This window comes from Cryptosporidium ubiquitum (assembly GCF_001865345.1).
Source record: "Cryptosporidium ubiquitum isolate 39726 chromosome Unknown contig_11, whole genome shotgun sequence".
Classification (NCBI taxonomy): domain Eukaryota; phylum Apicomplexa; class Conoidasida; order Eucoccidiorida; family Cryptosporidiidae; genus Cryptosporidium; species Cryptosporidium ubiquitum.
The window spans coordinates 149,491-173,309 of NW_021639812.1; the positions used below are offsets into that span (position 1 = coordinate 149,491).

Consider the following 23,819-nt stretch of genomic DNA (forward strand, 5'->3'; position numbering starts at 1 on the left):
ATCTTAATTAAATTATAAAACGAAATTAAGCAAATCTAACAAATACATGAACTTGAAAGCGTGATAATTAAAAAATTTACTTGCAACGATCAGAACATGAACCAAATCTATTTAGATATTCTTAGATACTGTGAATTGTATCTTTTCCACTAATAATAAAGCTAAAATAATGTAAATATCCATTTATGAAGTATACTATGACGTATTTATTGCCGCCAATAAGTATCAGTGACTTGTTAGTACTGTTTAGTCATGACATGTAATATAAAGTATTAAACCCCAGACTATTGGCTCCAAGCAGGAAACTAACAACCACGATGGTAGGAACCAATTGAATCTTTTATATCTCAACTTTTCCTTGTATTCACTCTATTTCTATGTTGTTCTGTTTTCTTTTACTGACCTCAAAAATATTGTGTTTAAATCATCGGTATCCACAGAACCGCCAAATTTTGGCGGTATTTTTATTTTTTTCTATATGATGCGAGGATTAATGAAAGTTTAGGCGGGTTTTCCAGTAGTTTAATAAAAAAGAGCTCGTAAAAATGAGAACGAATCAAATTTACATGCACATGTATACACTATAAATGGAATGATGATAAATATGTATCAAAGAAAAAAATTTCAAAGCTAATGATAATTAAGGTAGAGTTAATCTGTTTTAAATGTGGAAAGTTAGATAGGATAAGTGTGAAAGAACAGCAAGAAACAAGCAAGAATTAAAATCGTAACAGCTCTTCTCTGTAATTAGCTTTTAATACACAGAATATATATTATAATATTTAAATATATATATATATATTTATAGTTAACCTATTATCTTAACCCGTGCTCTTATAAAAGAAAACCTGACAGGGACGGGATTCGAACCCGCGCAGTTACCTATAGGTGCCTAAAACCTACCCCTTAGACCAACTCGGGCACCCTGCCTAATAACTGCCGAGGCGATTAAAGTGTAAGATAAGATTATAGTACTAAATGGTAAAATTGTATCAGTTTCAAATTCTGAAAAGATTCATAATGAATTTCGTTAATTAAAAGTTTTTTTTTCGAATTTCTTTTGATGAGTTTAAATGAAAGTGTTCTATAATATACTTTCAATTAAATTGAATGTTTTTTTTTCTGAATAATGGTAGTTTGAAGTCCCACAGGTCTGGACAATGCTGTTGAAATGAGAACTAAGTGCGAAATTATTCTTTCTCCAAGATCTGAGAAATTGAGATACAGATATTTGGAGTTAAGAATCTCCAGTATTTTGTTTTATAGTTAAACAAGAATAAATAAAGTGAATTACTCAAGGAAAAGCCATATAGCTCATTAACTGCCACTACAGCTAGGCAGTTTAAATCTTGAGGCTTAATTTCTTGAATCAAAGACTTGTCAAAAAACTTTTCCAAGATTGAAGGGATTTTTTTACAGATAGTTTCTGCTCTAACTTCAATGAACTTTGGATCAGTAGATTCTGCAACTATATTTTGAATATTTTCAATAACTGAAGGTCTTTCTAATTGTTCCGGTATCATTCCCTCTTTGATTAAGTTTTGAGTGAAATGTTGTTTTAACCAAAAATTAGTTGTATTCAATTTTTTATTCTTTTCATATTCTTTCTCAGTTCTTACTGTAGAATACAGTTTTAATAAATATTTTTTCAAGTTTGCAGTGATATCCTTACCCGTTAAACCAACTGATTTCAAAGCAGTGAAACTACCTCCTCCCATCATTGCCGCTATATTTTTAATCCCCTTTTCCATATCCACATTGTCAAACTCAACAGTTCCTTGGTGAAAGTGTATGGAAGATCTTACAATTGCATTAATCTCATTGAAAGAATTATCAATCACTCCTTCTTCTACGAACTTGTATCTTAAAGCTGCATAACTTTGTATGAAGTAAATAACCATATTTGTTAGATTTTCATACTCTTCCTCGACTTCTAAGTCTTGATTTTGATCTCCATTTTCGGATTCTTTTTCTTTTGAGGATTTATTTTCAAAACCAAAGAACTTCTTTGTTTTATTAAACAATGACGATAACTTATCTTCAAATTTTTTTGTAAATTTCTTTTTAACAGGTTTTTCTTTGTCTGAGACACCTATTGTTTTTTCTTCGAGACTTTCCTCTTTTGTTTCCTCTTCACTAACTTCAAAATCTTCTTTTGGAGAATTTTGTGCTGAAACAGTTAGGTCATTTGACTTCTCTTCTGTTGGTTCATAATCAACCTTACTTCTTTCTTGGTAATTTGGTACTGAACTATATTCAGAATTATTATCTTCTGGAATTGATGTTGTCTCATACCCAGAATCCGGTCTTATAAGTTTTTCCACACTTTTCTCATTATTGTTTTCAGGAATTTCACTTTTTGTTTTCTCAATGTTTTCACCTCTACTTTCTTCTTTGGCTAGATGGTTTTCACTAGTTATGCTTTTTTCGAATTGGATGGAATCTTCATTGTTGGAAAATTCATCAGCAATTGGAATATTATCTAACAAATTGACATTTACTTTACTCTCTGGAACAATATCTATGTTTGATTCTTCCTTTGATGGCTGTACAGAAACAGATTTTTCTGAGTTTTTACTCAAATCACTTAAACTTTCTAAAACTTCATTCTTATTTGGTTCAACATGATCAATCACTTCTGGATGGTTCAAGCTCTCTTCTAATTCATCTTTTTGAGAGTGAAGAGAATCCTCTCCAAGTTGTTTTGATTCATATGAATTCTCAACCATTTTTTCAGAAGGAGAAGCACTAATTCCAAATTTCTCAGAAAATTCGCTTTCTTCTGAATTATTTTTTATCGAAGGATCAAACTTGAGCCAGTTTAATGGAGAATCACTGCTTTTTTCAGTATTTTCCAAAGTAGATTCAGAAGAAATTTCTTCTGGTAGAGAATTTTCTTTGGGTGCTTTATTAACAAGAGTCTCAGGTTCCTTCTTTTTAAGTGAATCCAAAAGTTCTTTTGCCTTGCTTAAAACTCCAGATTGCTTCTCTATCTCATCTTTATGAATAGATTCATCCTTCTTTCCTTTTTTTGTTTTACTTTTTTTAATTTTGTTTTTTCTTTTCTTTTTCTTTTTCTTATTTTTCTTACTCATTGGTGATTTCTCACTTGTTTCAAACCTTGAAGAAAAATCCATACTTCTTGAGGATTCAATATCACTTCCAACGTCACTTATCTCAGAACTTACTTTCCCAGTCTTACTTAACTCATAATCACTTTTTTCTATATTGAATATTCCCATCTCTTTTGCCCTTTCTTTATTTCGAATAAGTTCATCCTCTAAAATAGGTTCGATCTCACTACTATCTTTTTCACCAGTTCTTTGTCTTGATAGGTGAATTAACTTATTTGCTATATCATTGAGGTTTCTATCCCAATAATGTCTCATAATCTCTCTTATTTCCACATCCAAGAGATCTTTCTTTGATAAATAGCCTTCTGTAATTATTTGTCCTTCGAATACCCCATTTTCTATTTGGTTGAACATTGTCCAAATTTCATGAACTATTTCCATCTTTTCCTCAATAGTTGTGGAGTTTGGAAATCGGCTCTCAAAACCATTTTCCATGAATAAAGTCCAGATAACTTTCGGTAAGCTTGATGAAACACCTACTTCAGTCTGAAAAAACTCAAATATTGAAGCTTTTTTACAAGACTCTTCTGTTATTGTAAAGTTGATCCCAAGCCTTCCCAAATAATCATTTACAAATATACTAAACCATTTGATTCTCAGCATAGTAAAGATTTCAAGTTGTTTATTTGGTTCTACCTCAATTACTTGGGCTTCATCTCTTTTAACATTTTTTTGTGAAATTTCGTCTTGATTATCCTCAATTATCACGGCACTATTATCAAACTGATTATTTGAGGCAGAGAATGATCTTGAAACACTTGATTCTTCACTTTTCTCAGGAACTACTAGTGATGAAGAAGTTATTGATGAGGCAGAGGGGTCGCTTGAAGGTAATTCAGGATATTCAGAATACACGTTAACACTATCCTCACTCATTGTAGACTTATCTCCGCTCAAGGCTTGAAGCTTTTCCGATTCTCTATAATATTTTATTGTCTCCAAAGCTTTCTCAATACCAATCCCACTCAAATACTGGTAATATCTAAAGTCCAATTCAGAATCCATGTTTTGTAAATAGTACCTCTCCAAACCATTAAAGAAATTATTCAAAGACTCTAAAACCAGCTTTTTTCTTTCTTCTTCTGATAGCCTTGTAGTTGTTTGCGACGTAAGCACACCACTACCTAAAAAAACCTTCCATATTGAATATGGGAGGTCTTCAATTACCAAATCTTTGTCCCTTGATGGCCAGTTTAACTTGAAAAACTCAAAGTTTTCTGGATTATACATTTCCTCTTCCTTAATAGCCAAAGGAAGACCTTTTCTTGCCAAAAAATCTCTACTAAACTCTGTAAACATAAGAATTCTCATTCTAATTCCGTCCTTCTCATCATTTTTAGGTATTTCGAATCCATCTAATAATAATGAATCCTCAAAATCTGATATTTCTTCATTTTTATTATTTGTTTGCATGTCTGCATGTGGACGGTTATTGTCATGCAGGGGAAATACATGCTCCGGTATAATGATTGGTTCATCTACAACATGCATGGTATTATTGTCAGTTTTTTGTTCAAAGTGGGCGCCGTCATTCTTCATTAAAAGGTCATTGAGAGTAGAAAAAATTTGTTCATCTTTCTCTGCAACATCTTTTGCTTCATTAATAAGTTGAGAGAACTCTTCATGGTCTTTAGGAACGAGAGTAAAGTGGTCCCAAACATCATTTTCCAAATCAAATAAGTTTCTAGGGTTATCACAAAACTCTGATTCTGTTGGAATAATAAGTGGAATCAACCTATGACCTTTGTGTACCATTAAAACTCCCCTTCCAGGAATTTCCAAAGCCTCAAAAGGAGGGTCAAAGCATAAAACTAAATTGGAATTTTCGCCATAATTTCCACTTATATTTTCTGAATAGCATATTTGGAACGCCAAATTCAGTATAATTAAGCTTAACACGTAAATAAAACCTGGTTTTTTAAACATTATTTTTCATCTCTTTCAAACTGTTGTTATTTTAGAAAATGTTTTAAAAGTTATGACATATATGGGAAATTTTACTTGATCCAAAAAACTTATGCTTGATAAATTCCCACTCTTTCCTTTTATTTCCTAAATTTTTGAGATATCAAAATAAGGTCAATAATAACTATACCGCCATTTCTAAATGTGTGTTAGACATGCACACATTATAATTCAAAGAAATGGAACTTTATAATTAAGTAAGAAACCATGTACATTCTAATAATTGTTTTCTTTTAATTTTAATGCCTATATTTAGCCTATTGAGTATTTCGATTTTTGCTGCGAAGTTCTTGAATGATTGAAAAGTCTTAAAAACCTTGTAAATGATAATTGTAGACAGATAACACACAAGAACTATAATTTAAGAATCTTAAACTAAAAAAATCATCTAGAGGATAGATAGATTCTATTCTCCAAGATTTTATATTATTTTTAGAGAAGGACAAATTAGATTTTGATGTATTTGCAACTTGAGATTTTTATATTAATGCCGTCTAATTCTATTAGGCTTGGAGAATGAATATTGATAACAAAACAAAAATAACTGGTTTGTAAAGATCTGTTGAGATCTTAAAGGCAAGAGATGGTTCATCTTTTTCAGTATCAGTTCCTACATCTTTCATGATAGTCTTATTGTGTGGGACAATGTCATCTACTTCTGTAGTTTTCTCTTCATCAGACTTCTTAACAGAATCTTTTTTCTCGTTTTCGCTAGATTTTAAGGTGGACTCAGCTTCTTTAGAGCTCTTTGTTTCCAAAGGCTCGGAAGTTGTAGTTGTACTGCTTGAAGTTGGTTTTGTAAGTAACTCAATGAACTTTCCACAAATTGGAGAATCTGGTTGAACATCACATGGACAACCAGGATTCTTGTTGTTTTTGTAGCAGCTACAAATAAGAGCGTCCTCATCAGTAATTTGCTGATCTGCTGAACATGGGCAACCTTCTGATTCAGGATCTGCGACGCATTTGTCCTGAATTGAACTCTCCTCAATAGATATAGGAGTTAGTCTTCTGCAAGATCTTAATGTCACACAATGTTCTGAAAGCTCAGAATCTCCGCTACATAAACCCTCTTCTCCTAATGGGTTTAAGAAAGAAGTGCAATTTGCATATGGAGTTACATAAGTTAATGGTGAGACAATGCACATTCTGTCATGTTCTTCATCCAAACTACTTAATCCACTCAAACACTTACATTCATCAGAATCTGGTTTTGAGCAGAAACAAGGAGGACTAGAAAATCCACTCTGTTGTGAGTCATAACATGAACAATCTGATGGCAGGAAGTCATAAAAAGTTGGACGAGTTTCTAACAGAGGATCACAGGGGCACCCTGGGATTTGGGGAATTAAAGCACATAATAAGATGAAATTTGGCACTTTTGTAACTTCATTTGTATTTTCTGAATCTGCAACTCCATTATCATCCTTATTTTGATGACCCTCTTCAGATTCGAGTATTACATCTTGAGCTGTTGCTCTAAAGATAAGTTCAAAGAGAAATATAATGGCAAGTAATCTCATAACTTGTTGCAAATGCTGAGTTTTTAGAGCTGATCTATATTAAAGACGAAGAATTAATATTAAACAACGAAAAACTTTATAAAAGTGTTTTCTTTACTTTCAAATTTCAGGATAAGTAATGCATTATTTGCATTTCCTTGTATCTCAACTCGGGCGCTTGTAAATTACTCGAATTAGAGTGAATAAAAAAAATATTGTGGGAAAATATTTTTTGCTTTTTAAGTTGAAAAAAACAATCCTTTTTAGCTCATTCTACACAATTATGTCTAAAAAATTGTAAATACTTTACTTTTAATTTGATTTTTATTCAAACTCATAATTCGTCCTACCATTTATTCATGCAAATTCTTAATATTATGTGCGCTAAAATATATGCTAAAAATGAATCAAGAAACAAAAGTATTCGAATTTAAAATAAATTTTAATTTGTACCCAAAAATAATGCCAAATTCCATACTTTTTTAATCTTAAGCCCAATAATATTTTCTGATTTTTTATAAACAGACTCATTTCTCTACGTAGCCTCATTTTATTTAACAACACCTGTCCACATAGAATTGCATGCATTGCATGCGAAACTTGCAAACAATGAGCTTACGTGTCGGGAAAATTGAATTTTTCTTTTGACTGTTAAATTTATGAATTAGTTGAAGTCTTCAAATTATTAATTTTCTAAAACATTTTTTTTTAGGTTAAATTAAATTATTATCTTAATGATAATTTTTTGAAAAAAGTGGGAAGGAAGGGAGCTAAATGATGAAAATTAGAACAATATAGATAATAATGGTAATACAAATTTAAATTAATTAAAAACTTGAATAGGGAAATCCCAATGACAAGAAAGGAGTTGGAAATAATATAACAAATAATTCAAAAAGTGAATATTGGAAGAAATAAAATCATATTACGCTTTTTTGAGTTGAGAAGAAACAAGTTAATAAAGTTAATATAAATTTTCGGTATTTTCAGAATTTGGTGGTCAATTTGACAAATAAATTATTAGCAAATTGGAGCAAAATAATAAATTGACAAGAGGCGGGAAATCACACTTTTATTGATAAAAAAATTCAAATTAGAAATTAAGCTCGATACTCGAGGTGCGTAATAATATGCAGTATTATGATTTAAATGAGAAAAGGCTTTAGTTAAAGTGCAAATAAATGCATAATAGGCTCTTAAATATTTTTGGAACAGTCAGTAAAATTCAAACGGTTATTTTTAAATGAACACATTCAAAATTATTAAATTGTTGTTAATTTTTACAACGAAGCTAGCCGTGGAAATCACAGAAAAAAAGTCAATATTTAGTGGGCATCAGGTTTATATACATAGTTTGGTAGCGTTAAAGAATTCCGATGACCAAGTACTTGATTCCTCTATATTTGGAGGAGTTGAAGACAAATTAACAGAAAATGATGTAAATAACGAGAAAAATATTGGAGCAAACCCAAATATATCTCAAAATCAGGTTTTGATAAATCTGGATTATTTGAATGTAACATCTTCTTTAGAAAATACTTTATCTGAATCCTATACTTTTGATGGATGTTCTCTTTTTGAAGATGAAAATAAGAAAGATTCAAAAGATGGAGCGGCGGCTGGTAAGGTTAGAGAAAGAGGGCAATCTATTCAAGAACAGTTATCTTCAGATTTACTTGCTTTGGGAATGCAGGCTGTACTGAAAAGAAAATATAACGAGATTCGCCTTTCATACAAATTTTCTTTTGAAGAAATGACAAAGTGTCTTTTCGAAGACAACTATTCTAAAAAAAAAGACATTGATATGGATAGTGGCCATGACTACAGAGAATCATTTATTGATTGTTGCAATTCCTACATTCCAGATGTATTAGGAAAAGGAACATTCAAGTTTCTAAATAAAAAAGATCAAAAAGTATACATTTTAAATTTTTGCACAGATCTGAAATTGATGCTTGAGGATATCGGAATCGCATTTCGAATTCCATTTAAATGGCTTCCTTCAGCATCTGAAAAGTTGAGTTTTTTGTCAAAACTCAAGATTTCAGGGTCTAAGAATTTAGTAAATAATAAGAAATATTGCCACTTACCAAGAAAGACTTTGGATATTGTATTCGACGTAGATCTGACTTTATTAACAATGGTTCCAGTATTTGAAGTAACTCCTGGTGAAAAGTCAATCATGCTTGAAATGCTTGAAGTCCCTCAAGAGCTCAAGACTGAACGGCGTGACTTCAACTTTGCCACAAGACGTGCAAGTGATGATACAATCAGATATAATATTCCCCACGAAGTTCACTTAAATCCTCAGACTATTGGACTTTTGTTTTCTTTATATTATAGAAGGTTCTTAGATCCTTGTGTTGGGTCTTTAAGTATATTATCAGCTGGATTTAATACAGTTTTAAAATTTGCAACATCCATAGATATTGAACCTATTCTAAGCCCATCCAGATTTCACTTGAGTGATACGATATTGGAATTATTTCCATATGAAAATGAAAATTCTTGGGCTACAGAAAGACCATCATTATTAGCTTTTAAAGAAAATAGAATATCAAGCGTTCCTATACCTCCTTTACATGTTTCAACAAACGAATTCAATGCAAACCATGAAAAGCCTCAAAAACTTATTAGATCATTTCCTGAAGGGTTTCCAGAACTTTTATACAATGGTCTACCGTTTTTAGTTAAAGATATGCAAAGATATAGGCTTCATACAACATTGCAAAAAGGAAGCAGTTCTTTTGATTATATGTTATTGTCCGATGAATTGAATCACATGTTCCTTAATACCTTAAGATTTTACCAGACAATGAAGAGGTATCCAATACTAACGCACCCTTTTAACAATCCAAAGCTCTTTTCGAATAATAGACCACTATCTCTTTTGGTAGATGATGAACTTTTGCATTTCACATATGCATGTTCAATGGAAGCATGGAGTGATAACATATTAATAGCATGGACTGAAAAACTTGGTCCCAGAGAGATTAAGACACCATTTTCAAAGTATTATTTACCAATACCATTACAACACAATAATCCCAAACCTATAAAAATGGGTGATTTTTCAAGAAATCTGAATATGATGATGAATTTGGATTATTTTGAAGGCTTAACATATCAAATCAGCCAATTAAAGTCTTTAAACACTACAGAAAAGTCTAAGTTAGGTAAGGAAAGGCGTTCCAAGGCTATTGATGAGCTAAAAGACATGGAGCAATTCTTGTCTTCTGTTAGTGAAAATGAATTGGACTGGTCAGGAAATTTGGATATTCATCGAGATAATCTTTTTAATATTAACATCAACAATTCTACTAATTCAATTACTCCTGGTAAACTAATACAATTGGTGTATCCAGATAGTGAAAATTCAAAGAATATGTTTTCTTGCCCATATGATATCACCAATGTAAAAATCTTTTACATAGTGCTAATTGTTCCATGTGAGATACTTTTCATGATGCACAGTAAATTGAAGCGTATACAAAACGACAAAAAAGATTCATTTTATAAATTGGTTAAAATAATTGATATGTTTGTTGTTACTAATGAAAGAAAAGAAGAGGTTTGTGATCGATTTATAAGTTCTTTGTCAGGAATTATTGCATTCAAAAATGAGGAGAGCCTTTTCAATAAGAAGGTAATTTATTCATCTATTCCATCTCTTGCCGTGCTAAAGTCTGTGATTGGTCTCCCAATCTACAGAACCATTACAATTTGGTTGCAAAATTCTAGTTTATTTGAAGATTCTCAGTTAATCAATCATGAAATGGAAAAAGAAGTTGAATTTATGGAAAACATATTAAAAGATACCGCCTATGTACCTTTAACAACTCCTAAACAACTTCAAAATGGCATCATTTATGATCGATCTATCCATGATATTGAAAGTTTGATTATTTTGGAACCTATTAAAAGTAAGTTTAATCGTGAAGCCTTTAAGCTTAACAATCTACAAGAAAGTAATGAAATAATGGGCCTCTTGAAGCTATTAACTACTATTAGAAACAGTTTAGAACTTGGATATCGTGATGTAAGAAAGAGAGTGAATATGGAAAATCCTACTGCAGTCACTTCTCAATCAGTAATTGCAATATTAATATATTCTATGTGTTATGGAATAGCTGTCGAGCAGTTTTCAAAGTTTCATTTGAGTGTGTGTAATTTACCTAGACCTGTATTTTCAAGGCCAATATTGAGGAGAAATCAACAAGATTGGATGAGATTTGCTATTACTAATGTTCTTACAAACTTAAATATCAAACTTTCATTTCCAATTGCAAGATCATTTGAGAGAAAACTTGAGGCATCTATATTTGTAACTAATTCAAAGTCTACATTATTTAATTCTCTCTTCCAGCCATATTTCTCAGGTATTCCATATAAACCAATTAGGAAAAAAGTTGAATATAGCGAGAATTTACTTGAAAATGAAAAAAATATTTACAATAATATCAAGTTTAATAAAGATTCTCGAGAGATATCTAAAAAGAATTTAATTATGTTACATGATGATCTATTGGACTATTTAATTAATTCTCTGTCATCTTTAGATTATATGCCGTTCTTTGTTCGTCAGTGTGTTTCTGTTACTACAGCATTTGTAAGGTTCCAGAGTCAAAAGAATGAACAAGATAATGATGAAGTACCAAAACCTTCTAATAATGAGTTAGCAGCTGTTGTATGCCAAACAATTCAAGATTATTTACAGCAAAAAGTACCCCAATTCTTTAAAATATAGATTTTTATTTGGAAGTTTTGGAAATACAACCATTATAACCATTTGCAAAATAATAACAAATTTATATTAATCTCTTAAAATTAATGAGATCAATATTTATTAATATTTAAAATTAATATAATTAAAAGGGAAATTGAATGCCATTAACAAAGATAAGAAACATTTATAATACAAAACTCTAATGCTATGAATGATGTTAAGATTATATCAACTTTAAAGTTGAATTAAAGTTGGATAATATTATATTCATCTATCCAATTATAATCTATCAATAAGTCAGTCAAAACTTGCATTAAATTTCTCAAATCATTCTTTTGAAATTGTTTGGTGAATATTAACATTAAAATGATTACTATTATTGTTGGATAAATTATCATTATAATCATAATTTGTATTTACAATATTTAAGTCTTGGTTATAATTATTCATTATTATTGGATTAGCATGGAAAGTTATTCTAGTTTTTGGGAGATCTAATGGTTCATATCCTTCAATTTTTTCCACATTTGCAGTTAAATCATAATCTTCAAGCAGCTTCTCAGAAATATTGGTTGTCATTAAATTTTGAAAGTCTTTATGATCTCTTTTACATGCAAAAGCATTCCATCCTTCGTCAATTACATGCTGGATTGCATTACTAAAATAATAAATATGTAAATGATCAATTTAATTTATTAAGTTAATTATTGTTATTAATTATAATTACGAGATATAATAATATTGATAGTCATTCCCATAAATAATAGTATAATTCTTGGCCATAGTTAGCTTAGATACATATACTTTTTCTTACCATTTTAAATACTATTATTTTTGGGATTCCCATCAATATTACTAGATTTCTTTTACTAGTCACTTAAACTTACTCTAATCTAGATATTCTTTTAATAAATACATATCTACATGCAGTATCCACACTAAATAACCTGCTTGTCTCATGTATATATACATTATATTTACTGATTCTGAGAGGGTCAGAACTATCCATATTATCGGGCTCAAATAGACAACTCGGAATATGGTTAGTCTCTCTATATGGGATTTTAATGTGAAAATCTTTTGCGGACGAGTTATCTTCTTTACCAGTTTTTTTTAAAATGGTATTATCCTCTTTTTCAAAATCTTTTTTCTCTTTTTTGAACTCTTTTTTCTGATTTTTGTCTACCTCTTTTAACTTACCCCTAGCAGTTTCCTCTTTTTGTTTCTTACTAACCTCTTTCTTTTGCTCCTTTCCTATACTTTTCTTATCCTTTGCAGTTTCCTCTTTTTGTTTCTTACCAACCTCTTTCTTTTGGTCCTTTCCCATATTTTTCTTGTCCTTAGCAGCTTCCTCTTTTTGTTTCTTACTAACTTCTTTCTTTTGATCCTTTCCTGTGTTTTTCTTGTCCTTAGCAGTTTCCTCTTTCTGTTTCTTACTAACTTCTTTCTTTTGCTCCTTTCCCATATTTTTCTTGTTCTTATCAGTTTCTTCTTTCTCTTTCTTACTCATTTCTTTCTGTTGCTCCTTTCCTATGTTTTTCTTACCATTAGTAGTTTCCTCTTTTTGTTTATTACTAACTTCTTTCTTTTGTTCTTTTACTTCCTCCTTCTGTTTCTTTTCTAGATTACAATTCTTTCTATTTCTCTCATTATTTTGAGCCTTTGATTTTTCACTAATTTTCACATCGGGACCACATTCTTTGAAGATAAACTTTAAATTAAGTTCTTCATTGCTTTTAGAGTTTAAATCATCACGAGTTTCTTTCTTCTCTTTCCCAGAATCTAAAACTAGTCCCAAACAAAGACTTTTCTCATCTTCATCAATTTCTTCTTTTAATAAAGCTGAAACATCTGAAATACTAAAACAATCCCGCTTTAACTCAGGCATTTTAACATGCTATTAAATTCTATCATTTAAATATTAATAGTGATTATTAGAACTCTCACAAAATCTAAATATCAGAGAAATAATTACTTTTTCTTTAATCCACCACTTCTTTTTAAATTAAAACTCTTTTTTTGTTGATTTTTGTATTTTATTTGTAAATCCCAAATTAACCATAATATTATTTGCATGACACTTTAGGCGCCAAAAACATGCGTTGTCATTTGCATAAAAAATTACCGGCATATAATTTTGTTACTTCTTTGTATACCGGCATTTACATGTGAATAATTAGTGGCAAGGAAACGATAAGCGGAATTTTTAATATCAAAATAATTAAAAAATTACTTTGAATTAAAGTTAATTAATTAATTATTATGTATAGAAAATCTTTGGAGATTTGGTTCATTTTTATCTGTTTCTATAAAGTATGAGTGAGCAAAAACAATACAAAAACTTGGAAACTTTAGTTTCCAGATATATTAAGTTGAATATGAGTGAAGAAGAAGAAACTGTTTCTGATAACTTTGATTTATGTATGGGAACAAAGTCTATTCGAAATAAACGAAGAAAAATTGAGAATGCTGATTCTTCAAATAAGAGTTCTGAAAACTTAAGTCATATAAGATTAACAGGTGCTATAGCACAATACCTTTTAAGTAGAGTGCCTTTGCCTACATCTAGAGTTGATTTACAAAAAAAATTCATCAAACCAGAAGGTTCGAAGAAAGTTGATTTGGATTCAATTCTTAATTTAATTAATGATAAATTTAAGTCTTGTTTGGGGTTGGGTATTTTTGGACTGGATAAATCAATCACTAATCAAACATCATCTAATCCAAAATATTACGTAGTACAGTTAAATAGGTCAAAGGCTCACTTGGATCTAGTATATCAGTTTGGAAACATTAACTTTAAATCTATTGGAGAGCTTACAGTAGATCAAGACGAAACTAACCTTGTTTCAAACCGACTCTGTAATTCATTTCTAACATTTCTAAGCTTTCTATTTGGCTTCTTTGAAATAACCTCCTCAGATGAAGATCTCATCCAAAACGATGATGATTCCTCCAAAGTTATCCAAAACAATGAAGAAATTGAAATTCCGATTGGTAAGTTTAAATTAATTTTGTTCTAAGCTCTTTTAATAGTTCAAATAAACTAAACCCATGACACCAGACTACTTACTAGAGCTAATTAATGAGTTTACTGGAGTCATTTTTAATTCAGGTAAGTTTTATCTAACTAAAAAAAAATGTTGATTTTATTAAGGTTTAATCAATTCCTTTACAGAAAAAATTCTGTTTGAATTAAACACACTCTTCGGCTCAAAATCAACTAACTCAAAACAAACCAATGAAGAGGAAGATTCTCTAATCACAGTTAATTCCAAACTGTCTAAGATATCAATTATATTTTACATTCTTTACAAGGCGGGATACCTTATTCCCACATTTTCAACCCAAACAACCAATGGTAATCATATCGTCTCTGGGTTCAAAAATGGGCCTATACTTAAATGGGACTCTGAACATATTAAAAAAATCGTCCATTTGAACTCTTAAAGCTACGTTTTCTAGCCAACTTATACCAATGGACACAACCTTTTATAACCATCACTACACCCAATTTACATGCTTTAACTTATGGCGCCAACCGGAAATTATATTATAATAACTCAAATCTGCAAATTAATATTTGGACGAAATATAAATATCCATGATACTAAATTATGAGATCTTCTAATACCATCTCCATCCAAGACTTAAATTGATTCTAAATTTTTCAAAATTCAAAAGCTAAAAAAAACAGATCCCTAAGCACTATTCAGTGATTATTCTTAAATTAAAGGAGATTACCTGCCTAAGAAAAAAAATCATTTTAAACATTTTCTTCAGGATCATATAAGTTACAAAATACTTTGCTTACAAAAAAATTCTAAAAAAATTATAATATATAATTAAATCCAACTTCACTCTAAAAATACAAGAAAAATTATTAAAGTTTAGGCGGTAAAAAGTAGTGAAACGATGACTATGTGGTATAGATATATAGAAATTGTAAAAAGTTGGAGATCTTTTACAAAAGATAAAACAACTTTAGAACATATAAAAAAACACCCCTCCTGGAATTAAGTCTGATTAATTAATTAATCAGGTTTTAATCAACCAAATTGAGTCAATTTTTAAAACAAGATCTAGTATTAAGATTACAAGGAACCAGAGTATAAAAATATTGAAAATATACTCAATATAAATAAAATAAAGCAGTTTAGAGTAATAAATGAAGAATTTTGAACCAATTGAAGGTGGAATATATTCTTTTAAAGACTATTCCAAACTGAATAAACAATATGTTGATGTTGAATCTGTAGATTTTAAGAGCTTTGGTAAATATCCCAAATACCACTCATTCTTTAAAAGAGGGTTCTTTAACACGATACTCTTTAAGTGGTTATCTCCTATTATTGATATGGCTGAGAAAGATTTTCTAATTAATGACTCAGATATTAATTTGGCGGATGATGATGATGATATTCAGACTGAATATCTATACTTTATAAGAAATTGGAATGAGGAATTTTCCAAACCTCAAGCTATAAATTCAATCCAGTTATCAACTTTTAAAGTTATCTTCAGAACTTTCTACCTTCGAATTATAACCATCCTCTTATTTAAACTGGTCTTTGATATTATTCAAATGTGCAGGCCTTGGCAAATACATGGTATCCTTCACTGGATTGGAGATCCAGCTGGAACTAAAGCTTCTGGTATCATGAGATTTATGTCTGTTGTAATTTGTGAAGTTGTCTGTGGATCTATCTTACAACAATACTTCAGAAGATCTTTCAGTCTTTCCGTTATGCTAAAAGGTGTTATGAATTATTCGCTCTCCAACAAACTTATTAAACTACCCAAAAATGTAGCCATTGAAAACAGTGCCAAATGTATTTCATTATTTTCCTCAGAATCCACATATTTATTGGGAACTGGAAATTCTCTCTTAGCAGTACCTTCAATGATTTTTCAGAATCTATTATTATTATTTTCCCTATATCAATTTATTGGAGTCAGTGCTTTTATTGGATACATAATTATTGTATTATCTTTATTTGTTAATGGATTACTGATCAAACTAACTCAATCTGTAAGACTTAAATATATCTCATCATTGGACAAAAGAATCTCACTTTCAACAGAATTAGTTAACTCATTCAAACAAATTAAATGTTATGCTTGGGAGAAATACTACATCAAAAATATTAATGAGATCAGAAACGAAGAAATAAAACACCTAGCAATATGGAGATTCCTTAATCAGTTTGGATTCGTCTTAGCTACATTATGTGTCTCTCTTTCTCCAGTCATTTCATTTGGTTCTTTCCTATACTTAACTCGAACCTTCCCAGCAGACGTCATTTTCACTTCACTACTCATATTTGAGTCTCTTCAGCTTACTCTTGTTCTTTTACCAACAGGAATCTCTTCTTTACAAAAAATAATTAACTGCTATACTAGACTCAGTGAATTTCTTCTACTTAAAGATATTGATTCAAGACAGTTAGATTTGCCTATAGAACAACAAGATTATGCTGTAAAAGTTAATGATGTATATTTCAGCTATCCATCTAAAGAATATATACTCTCATCTATCAGTTTTAACGTTAAGAAGAGTCAAAAAGTTGGAATAATTGGTTATGTTGGTTCTGGAAAAACTACTATGTTAGAACTTATCTTGCAGGAACTTACACCAAAATTGGGTTCTGTTCAATCTGTTGGTTCAGTTTTCTATTGTCCCCAATCATCTTGGATTACAAGTGCTAGCATCAGAAGTAATATCATTCTTGATCTACCCTTTGACCAAGCTTGGTATGATACTGTAATTACAGCCTGCTCATTAGTCTATGATTTGAAGGCTATGCCAAATGGAGATTTAACAGAAATTGGTGAAAATGGAATCAATCTCTCTGGAGGCCAAAAACAAAGAGTCTCTCTTGCCAGAGCCATATACCAGAACACTGATATACTCATTTTGGATGACGTGTTTTCTGCCTTAGATAACGTCGTTGCTACAAGTATATTCCAAAAATGTATTATTAACCTGCTGAAACACAAAACTGTCATCCTAGCCACTAACAAATTGGATATACTATCTCATCTTGACCAAGTAATCTTCATTAATAATAAAACTTTGTCTTACTCTGGACCTCCTGATAATTCATTCTTTTCCCATCCTGATTTTCAGGATCTTTTAAACAATATGTATAAGGTACAAAATCAAATCAATCAAATTATTGATGATGTTGTCACTATTGAAGAGATTCATGATATTGGAGCTGTAACAGATGATCAACTTTCTGTAAATTCTTCTGATATTCAAAATCCAAGACAAGACTCATCTTATCCAACTATCCGTATCTCAGAAACCATTACAAGTATCCCAAAGAATGAAATTGAACCAGAAACATCAACTCAAAATAACTCCTCACCTTCACTCATTCTTCCATTGTCAAATCAAAACACCAAAACATCTCAAGTTTCTAGAAGAGGAAGTAGAGTTTCTCTTTCAGCCCTCAAAGATAAATATAGAAGAGAAAGCCAAACTTTAAGAAACTCTATAGAACTTACTGAAGAAGATAATAATTATTCTATCAAAAAAACTGCAAAAATGCTTGACCAAGCAAGTGTTAAAGTAAAAAGTGTTGAATTCTCCAAATATATTGAATACATCAAAAAGTTCAACCCCACAATTCTTGCTCTATCCATCATTGTTATCTACTCCTGTACCTTATCTAATATACTCTCATCTGTATGGATTTCAAATTGGTCTCGTGACTTTGATAAGTATGGAATTCTTCAAGGACTTCTCATATTAACTGCTATCAACATTCTACAACCAATACTTAATCTCTTATTCAGAATTGCAAACATATACCTAACCACCAATGCTTCCAAAAAAATCTATAATGAGCTTTTTACAAAACTTTCATATTCAAAACTCTCCTTTTATGAATCCATTCCAATTGGAACTATTCTAACCAGAATTACCAGTGATATTGTTGTTATTGACGAAATGATCCCCCAGAATCTCATAGATTTTACTTACTGTTTAACCAGAGTTACTATTTACATTGGATATTTCATATATTTAGATTATAGATTCATACTTATTTTCTTGCCTGCATCCTACTTCTTCAACAGATTCAGAATTAGAGCCATGTCAGCCAACAGACAACTTAAACGTATATTCCACTCCAGAACATCCCCTATTCTTACATCTATTTCTTATACTATAGATGGTTTGGCTATTCTAAGATGTTCCAAATATGGATTTAAAAACTTTATACAAAATATCCAAAATCTTATTGACTATGAATCTGCTCCTTGGAGATGTTACTGCTTAATACAAAGATGGCTTGGAATCCATATTGATATGCTTGGAGCTTTTATTATTTCTTCTCTTGGTATTTTCTGTGTTTCAGCTAAAGGATTCATTTCTATTGGAGCTATTGCAATTGCTTTTCAGTGTTCCCTTTCACTTACTCAGCTTGTCTTATGGATGATTAGAAATATATCAGAAACTGAAAATAACTTCCTCTCTTATGATAGAACTTCTGAGTTAATTAATATTATTCCCCAAGAAACTAATATTGAAAAAGGAACAGTATATCAAGATGAAGATGATTATGATAACTCTTATACAGCCCAAGAAACTAATGGAAATGTAGAAAATACAGATTCTCTGCTTATTAATATTGATAGTCCCAATAGACCAATCCCTTCTAACTGGCCAAGTAATGGAAGTATTGTTTTTAATAATGTTGTACTCAGATATAATCCAGATGAACCAGCAATTTTAAATAACCTTAGTTTTTCTGTTCAAGGAGGAAAGAAAGTTGGTATATGTGGAAGAACTGGTTCTGGTAAATCTACACTTTTATCTGCAATTCTTAGGCTATATAATATTCAACAAGGAAATATTATTATTGATGATATTGATATTTCCCAAATTAGTCTTAAAAAACTTAGATCACAAATTACCATCATCCCCCAAGAACCTAATATTCTTACTGGGACTCTCAGATATAACTTAGATCCATTTAATGAATATTCATTAGAAGAAATTAATCAAGCTTTAATTAATTCCAATTCAGAATCTTTTGTTAACTCACTTCCAGATGGAATTAATACCCAAATGACAAATGCTTCTAATAATATTTCTTTAGGACAAAAACAACTTATCTGCCTTGCAAGAGCTCTCCTTAGAAAAAGTAAAATCATCCTTCTTGATGAAGCCACATCTTCAATGGATATAGCTACCGATAATGTAATCCAAAATATTATCAAGAAACACTTCTCAAATTGTACAATACTTTCAATTGCTCACAGAATCCACACTATTATTGATTATGATCTTATCATTGTTTTGGATAAAGGAAGAATTGTTGAGTACGATTCTCCTCAAAATCTTTTATCCAATACTTCATCCATGTTTTACTCCATTGCTAATGAAACCAATACCTTATAGTTAAAAAAATGAGGATTCCGAAAATAATAATATTGTAGAGAATGAAATTATATTTTCAGGAAGAAAATGGGATTCAGAGTTGAAGTATAAGCACTAAATCATTCACTTGAAAGACCTGAAAGAAAAGACTTTTTAGTCTCAAAAATTTACTGATTTGAATGATTTATTCTGTTTAAAGTTAGTTTTTATTCTTTTTTTTTCATTAAATTAGAATTTTTAATTTTTCAATTTATTTATACTTTTAAATTACTGAATCTTATAATCATTCAGAATTTGTCATCTTAGAATCATAAAAATCACGAAAGTAGTGAATTTTTATCCCATAATCCATACTTAAAAGACAAATCTTTTCCAAACAATTTAACCTCTTGTTACAGTACAAAAGTTGATTAGTATAATAGATATCAGCTTCTTTAAATTTTTCTTTAAGTAACTCATTATTAGATTTATATATCCCCAATTCATGATCTGTGATCTCTAATTTTTCTCGCAAACTTCTCCTCTCTAAATTAATAATTTCAATTTCAGATTGATTTTCTGTATTTAAATGACTAATTTCTGCATATTCTTGTTTTAAATTAGATATAACTTGCTCTTGATCAGAAATCTGTTGTTTTAATAGATCCATCTCGTTGTTTAATTCAATTGTCCGAGCAGATACAATCATTTCAACAAACTGTAACCAATCAAGAGGAATATTATTTTTAATAGCCAAATCTTTTAAGAAGGATCCTATTTTTTGGTAAATATTCAATCCCAAACCTGAATTATCTCCTATTTCCATTAACTTACTTGAGACGTACTCTGAGATATCTTCATTTTCATTATTTTCATTATTTTCACTATTACCTTGTTGAATTTTCTTTGTCTGAGATTCACTGTATTCTTTTACATATTGTCTTAATCCCTTTAATTGATCAGAAATCTCATTAATTTTTTCCTTAACTTGAAGATCATCTATTTCGTTTTTTAATATTTCAAAAAGACTATTCCATAACTCATCTGAAACCTGATATATAAATCTAAATGTATTAGAAACTTCCAATGCTGTACTTAGTGTTTCCACAATCTTTTTTATTCCTTTTAACTTTTCCATACTTTCTATACTTACTGTGGACTTTCCAGGCTTATTGACTAAAGCGTGTTTTTCAACTTTAATTGATGTTAACTGAGCTCTTAATTTTCCTATTTTGATTTGATGATCACTTTTTTCACTTTTTAGAGCTTGGATATATTTTTCTTGTTGGAAATTAATAGTTTCCTCATAGTTCCTTTTTTCATCTTCCATCACTGTTAATACAGTTTCTAACTTATTTTCCAAGTCTATTTTATGAGTTTTTAAGAGTTTGTACTCTTCTCTTAATATGTGTAAACATGTTACTAACTTCCAAAACATGGTTTCAATTTTTATTAATGATGATGGGAAAGTCTGAGCCTCATCTCTTGCACTTTCTCGATTTAAATTTTGATTATTAAATGTTATTTTTGAGATCATTTCTACCTCCTTTTCAAAATCACCCTCCAAATCAAATTCTTGAGATTCCAACTTCTTAACTTGTTCAAAGAACTCAGTCTGAGAGAAGTCATTTTCCAAAGCAATTTCTATTAGTTTGTTAGAAGTTGTAATAAATGGAAGAAGATTAAATTGTTTGACAGAAACTCCTGTTTTTGAGAGATGAGTCTTATAATCTTGTCCAAAGTTATTTTGAGATTTGAATTCTAATGTCTCATCATCATTGAAAGGATATTTGACAAGTTTTTTCCAACGATTCATAATAACAAGAAATTCACTCATTATTTTTAGATCATTAATTCCATCTTCTTTAAGATAATTAGATATATCCCAAAGATCTGAGACATGAATAATTTCTTGAGAATTAATTTCTGTCTCACCAAGAGGTTTGTCAATACTTGCCATTAGATCCAGATTACTTTCGTAGTTTTCAGAAGAAACAATTAATTGTTTGTTTTTTAGAGTGTAAAGTTTTTTTTTGAGAAACTCGATTCCTCTTTGTAGTAAAAGCTTTTCATGATTAAGATGTTGAACTTTTTCTTTGAGATGTTTTTTTTCATCGTTACAAACAATTTTACCATATACACTCCCAAAAAGATCATTACTATTACAATGACACTGGTTTTCATCATTATAGGATTGAAGAAGGTGATTATCAGTTTTATGATTTTTATTATTTAAAATGATATCTTTGAGTTGATCAATTCTGTTACTTTTTAACAAGGACTCACTTACAAGATCACAAACAATTTTCAAGCAATCGTTTACAAGGTGGTTATTTTGTACCAAAACCTCAAATTCAAAGTTAGAACTTTTGTTTGATGGCTGATTTAATCCAACCTTGTTTAGTCCTTTGGGATACTCTTGATACTTATCCAAAATATGTTTAAGATACCCCAATATCTCATCTATTCTCATTCTTTCCATTTTGTAATTCAAATCAGATCTTTCTGAGATTACATTTTCACAAGAATCAGTAATTCTTTTCCACCAATTTTCTGCTAGTGTATATATTTTAACAAACTGATCATTAATTTCTCTGACTCTTTCAAATTGGGGTGTAGATGATGATACATCAACAACATACCTATATATAATGTACCTCAATTTCTTATTTTCTTTCTGGTAGGAGGAGATTTCATCATTTAAAGTTTTTTCAATTTCATCTCTTTTTTTGTTTTCTTCATTAACAATTTCTTGTAGATGTTTGAGTTGTTCAAGTGTTTCACTTTTAATCTTCGTAGAAAGTTCCTCGAGAGAAGTATCACCAGCTTGATAATCTTTATATATTGTATCAGACATTTGTAAATTTAAAGTCTGATTGTTTTGCATAGTTCTTAGCATAACTTGTGAGGCTTTTTTCTCTTGAATAATCTTTTGTTTTCCTTCATTTTCTATCTCACGTATTTTTTCTTCATAACTAAGTTTAAGCTGTTCTATTTTCTTTTCACAATCTTCTTCTATAATCTTAATTTTATTTTCAAAGTTTGCTCTTTCAATTGCTTGTTCTTCCTTAGTTCTTACCATTTGTCTCACACAATATTCCAAGGAATGCCTTACTTTGGTAGTAAAATTCTCAATTCCATCAGGGAGATCAATTTTGTTAATTTCGGACAACTTTTCATTTAGACCCTCAAAAAAACTGTCAAGACTTCGAACAAGCTTTACGGTTCTTTCGTCCATTTCAATAATTTCATTAAATCTTTGAATTCGATCATAATACACTCCTTCATCTCCTTTAAAACATCTCACACCCTCGGTCTGAGGCTCTGGGGGCTTATTTAGAGCCTTGGAATCATTTTCAAAAAGTCTAATTTGGGTCTTAGGAGATAGTTGAAGACTTCCACCAACAATCAAAGTCTTTACTGAGGAATCACCCATTAAGAATTCTGCAACATATTTTGATGGTGGGGGAATAAACTCAAAAGAAGATTCATTTTTGAAAGCACAATGATAGAGAAAGAAGAAAATGATAACAGAATTATATGCAGAGCAGAGCTTATCATTTTTGATTCCTTCTTCATCTATTAACTTAGAATAATCAATATTCAAAGTTCTAAAAATGGTTTCAATCTTTCTCCATGAATCAGATAAGGCATCGATCTCGGTTTTTGTATTTTTTAAGCTAGGCCAAACAATGAAACAAAGCTTTAAAATGACAGTTCCGTCTGAAAAACTTTTCCAGTTTAGTTCTTCACCCAATAAACTGCTTCCCCATGCTAGCAATTCCTTTTTTCCAATTTGTATCAATTTTCTAGCTTCTGACATGGTTTATTTGAATTCTTTTAAATTGAAAAATTCCTTAAATCATTAGTAGGTTTTTTAATTATATTTTTTGAACATATATTATCTAATAATACTTTTGCAATAGTTAAAAAAAAATTGTACACGTTAATAAGAATTTACATGCTCCCGCCTAAACGCCATGTGGCTATTGCATGCAATACCGGTACTGAAAACAATGATTTGCAAACATTTGAATTCAGGAAAGGCATTGTTGGTTGCATGCATGTGTATGTGAGAATTTTGTGTTATTTTTTGGAGAAAAAAATTTGTACTTGGAATT

General features: G+C 30.2%; 7 protein-coding genes across 7 annotated transcripts; 3 read left to right on the forward strand and 4 right to left on the reverse strand.

Annotated features, from left to right (window-relative positions):
• Positions 1-1,190: 1,190 nt before the first annotated feature.
• cubi_00061 (uncharacterized protein) lies at positions 1,191-5,060 on the reverse strand (the record flags this gene model as incomplete). The annotated part of the gene is made up of 1 exon (XM_029017075.1): positions 1,191-5,060. The coding sequence occupies one exon, from the start codon at positions 5,058-5,060 to the stop codon at positions 1,191-1,193; it is 3,870 nt and encodes a 1,289-aa protein (XP_028875654.1).
• Positions 5,061-5,602: 542 nt separating this feature from the next.
• Positions 5,603-6,622, reverse strand: cubi_00062 (uncharacterized protein; the record flags this gene model as incomplete). Its single annotated transcript, XM_029017076.1, has 1 exon — positions 5,603-6,622. One exon carries the CDS (start codon positions 6,620-6,622, stop codon positions 5,603-5,605), a length of 1,020 nt encoding a protein of 339 aa, XP_028875655.1.
• Positions 6,623-7,844: 1,222 nt separating this feature from the next.
• Positions 7,845-11,348, forward strand: cubi_00063 (uncharacterized protein; the record flags this gene model as incomplete). Its single annotated transcript, XM_029017077.1, has 1 exon — positions 7,845-11,348. One exon carries the CDS (start codon positions 7,845-7,847, stop codon positions 11,346-11,348), a length of 3,504 nt encoding a protein of 1,167 aa, XP_028875656.1.
• Positions 11,349-11,654: 306 nt separating this feature from the next.
• Positions 11,655-13,215, reverse strand: cubi_00064 (uncharacterized protein; the record flags this gene model as incomplete). The annotated part of the gene is made up of 2 exons (XM_029017078.1): positions 11,655-11,985; positions 12,215-13,215. The coding sequence occupies 2 exons, from the start codon at positions 13,213-13,215 to the stop codon at positions 11,655-11,657; spliced, it is 1,332 nt and encodes a 443-aa protein (XP_028875657.1).
• Positions 13,216-13,642: 427 nt separating this feature from the next.
• cubi_00065 (uncharacterized protein) lies at positions 13,643-14,777 on the forward strand (the record flags this gene model as incomplete). The annotated part of the gene is made up of 3 exons (XM_029017079.1): positions 13,643-14,324; positions 14,404-14,442; positions 14,506-14,777. The coding sequence occupies 3 exons, from the start codon at positions 13,643-13,645 to the stop codon at positions 14,775-14,777; spliced, it is 993 nt and encodes a 330-aa protein (XP_028875658.1).
• Positions 14,778-15,495: 718 nt separating this feature from the next.
• On the forward strand, positions 15,496-19,740 carry cubi_00066 (ATP-binding cassette protein; the record flags this gene model as incomplete). Its single annotated transcript, XM_029017080.1, has 1 exon — positions 15,496-19,740. The coding sequence occupies one exon, from the start codon at positions 15,496-15,498 to the stop codon at positions 19,738-19,740; it is 4,245 nt and encodes a 1,414-aa protein (XP_028875659.1).
• A 262-nt stretch (positions 19,741-20,002) lies between these two features.
• cubi_00067 (uncharacterized protein) lies at positions 20,003-23,521 on the reverse strand (the record flags this gene model as incomplete). The annotated part of the gene is made up of 1 exon (XM_029017081.1): positions 20,003-23,521. One exon carries the CDS (start codon positions 23,519-23,521, stop codon positions 20,003-20,005), a length of 3,519 nt encoding a protein of 1,172 aa, XP_028875660.1.
• Between the last annotated feature and the right edge of the window lie 298 nt (positions 23,522-23,819).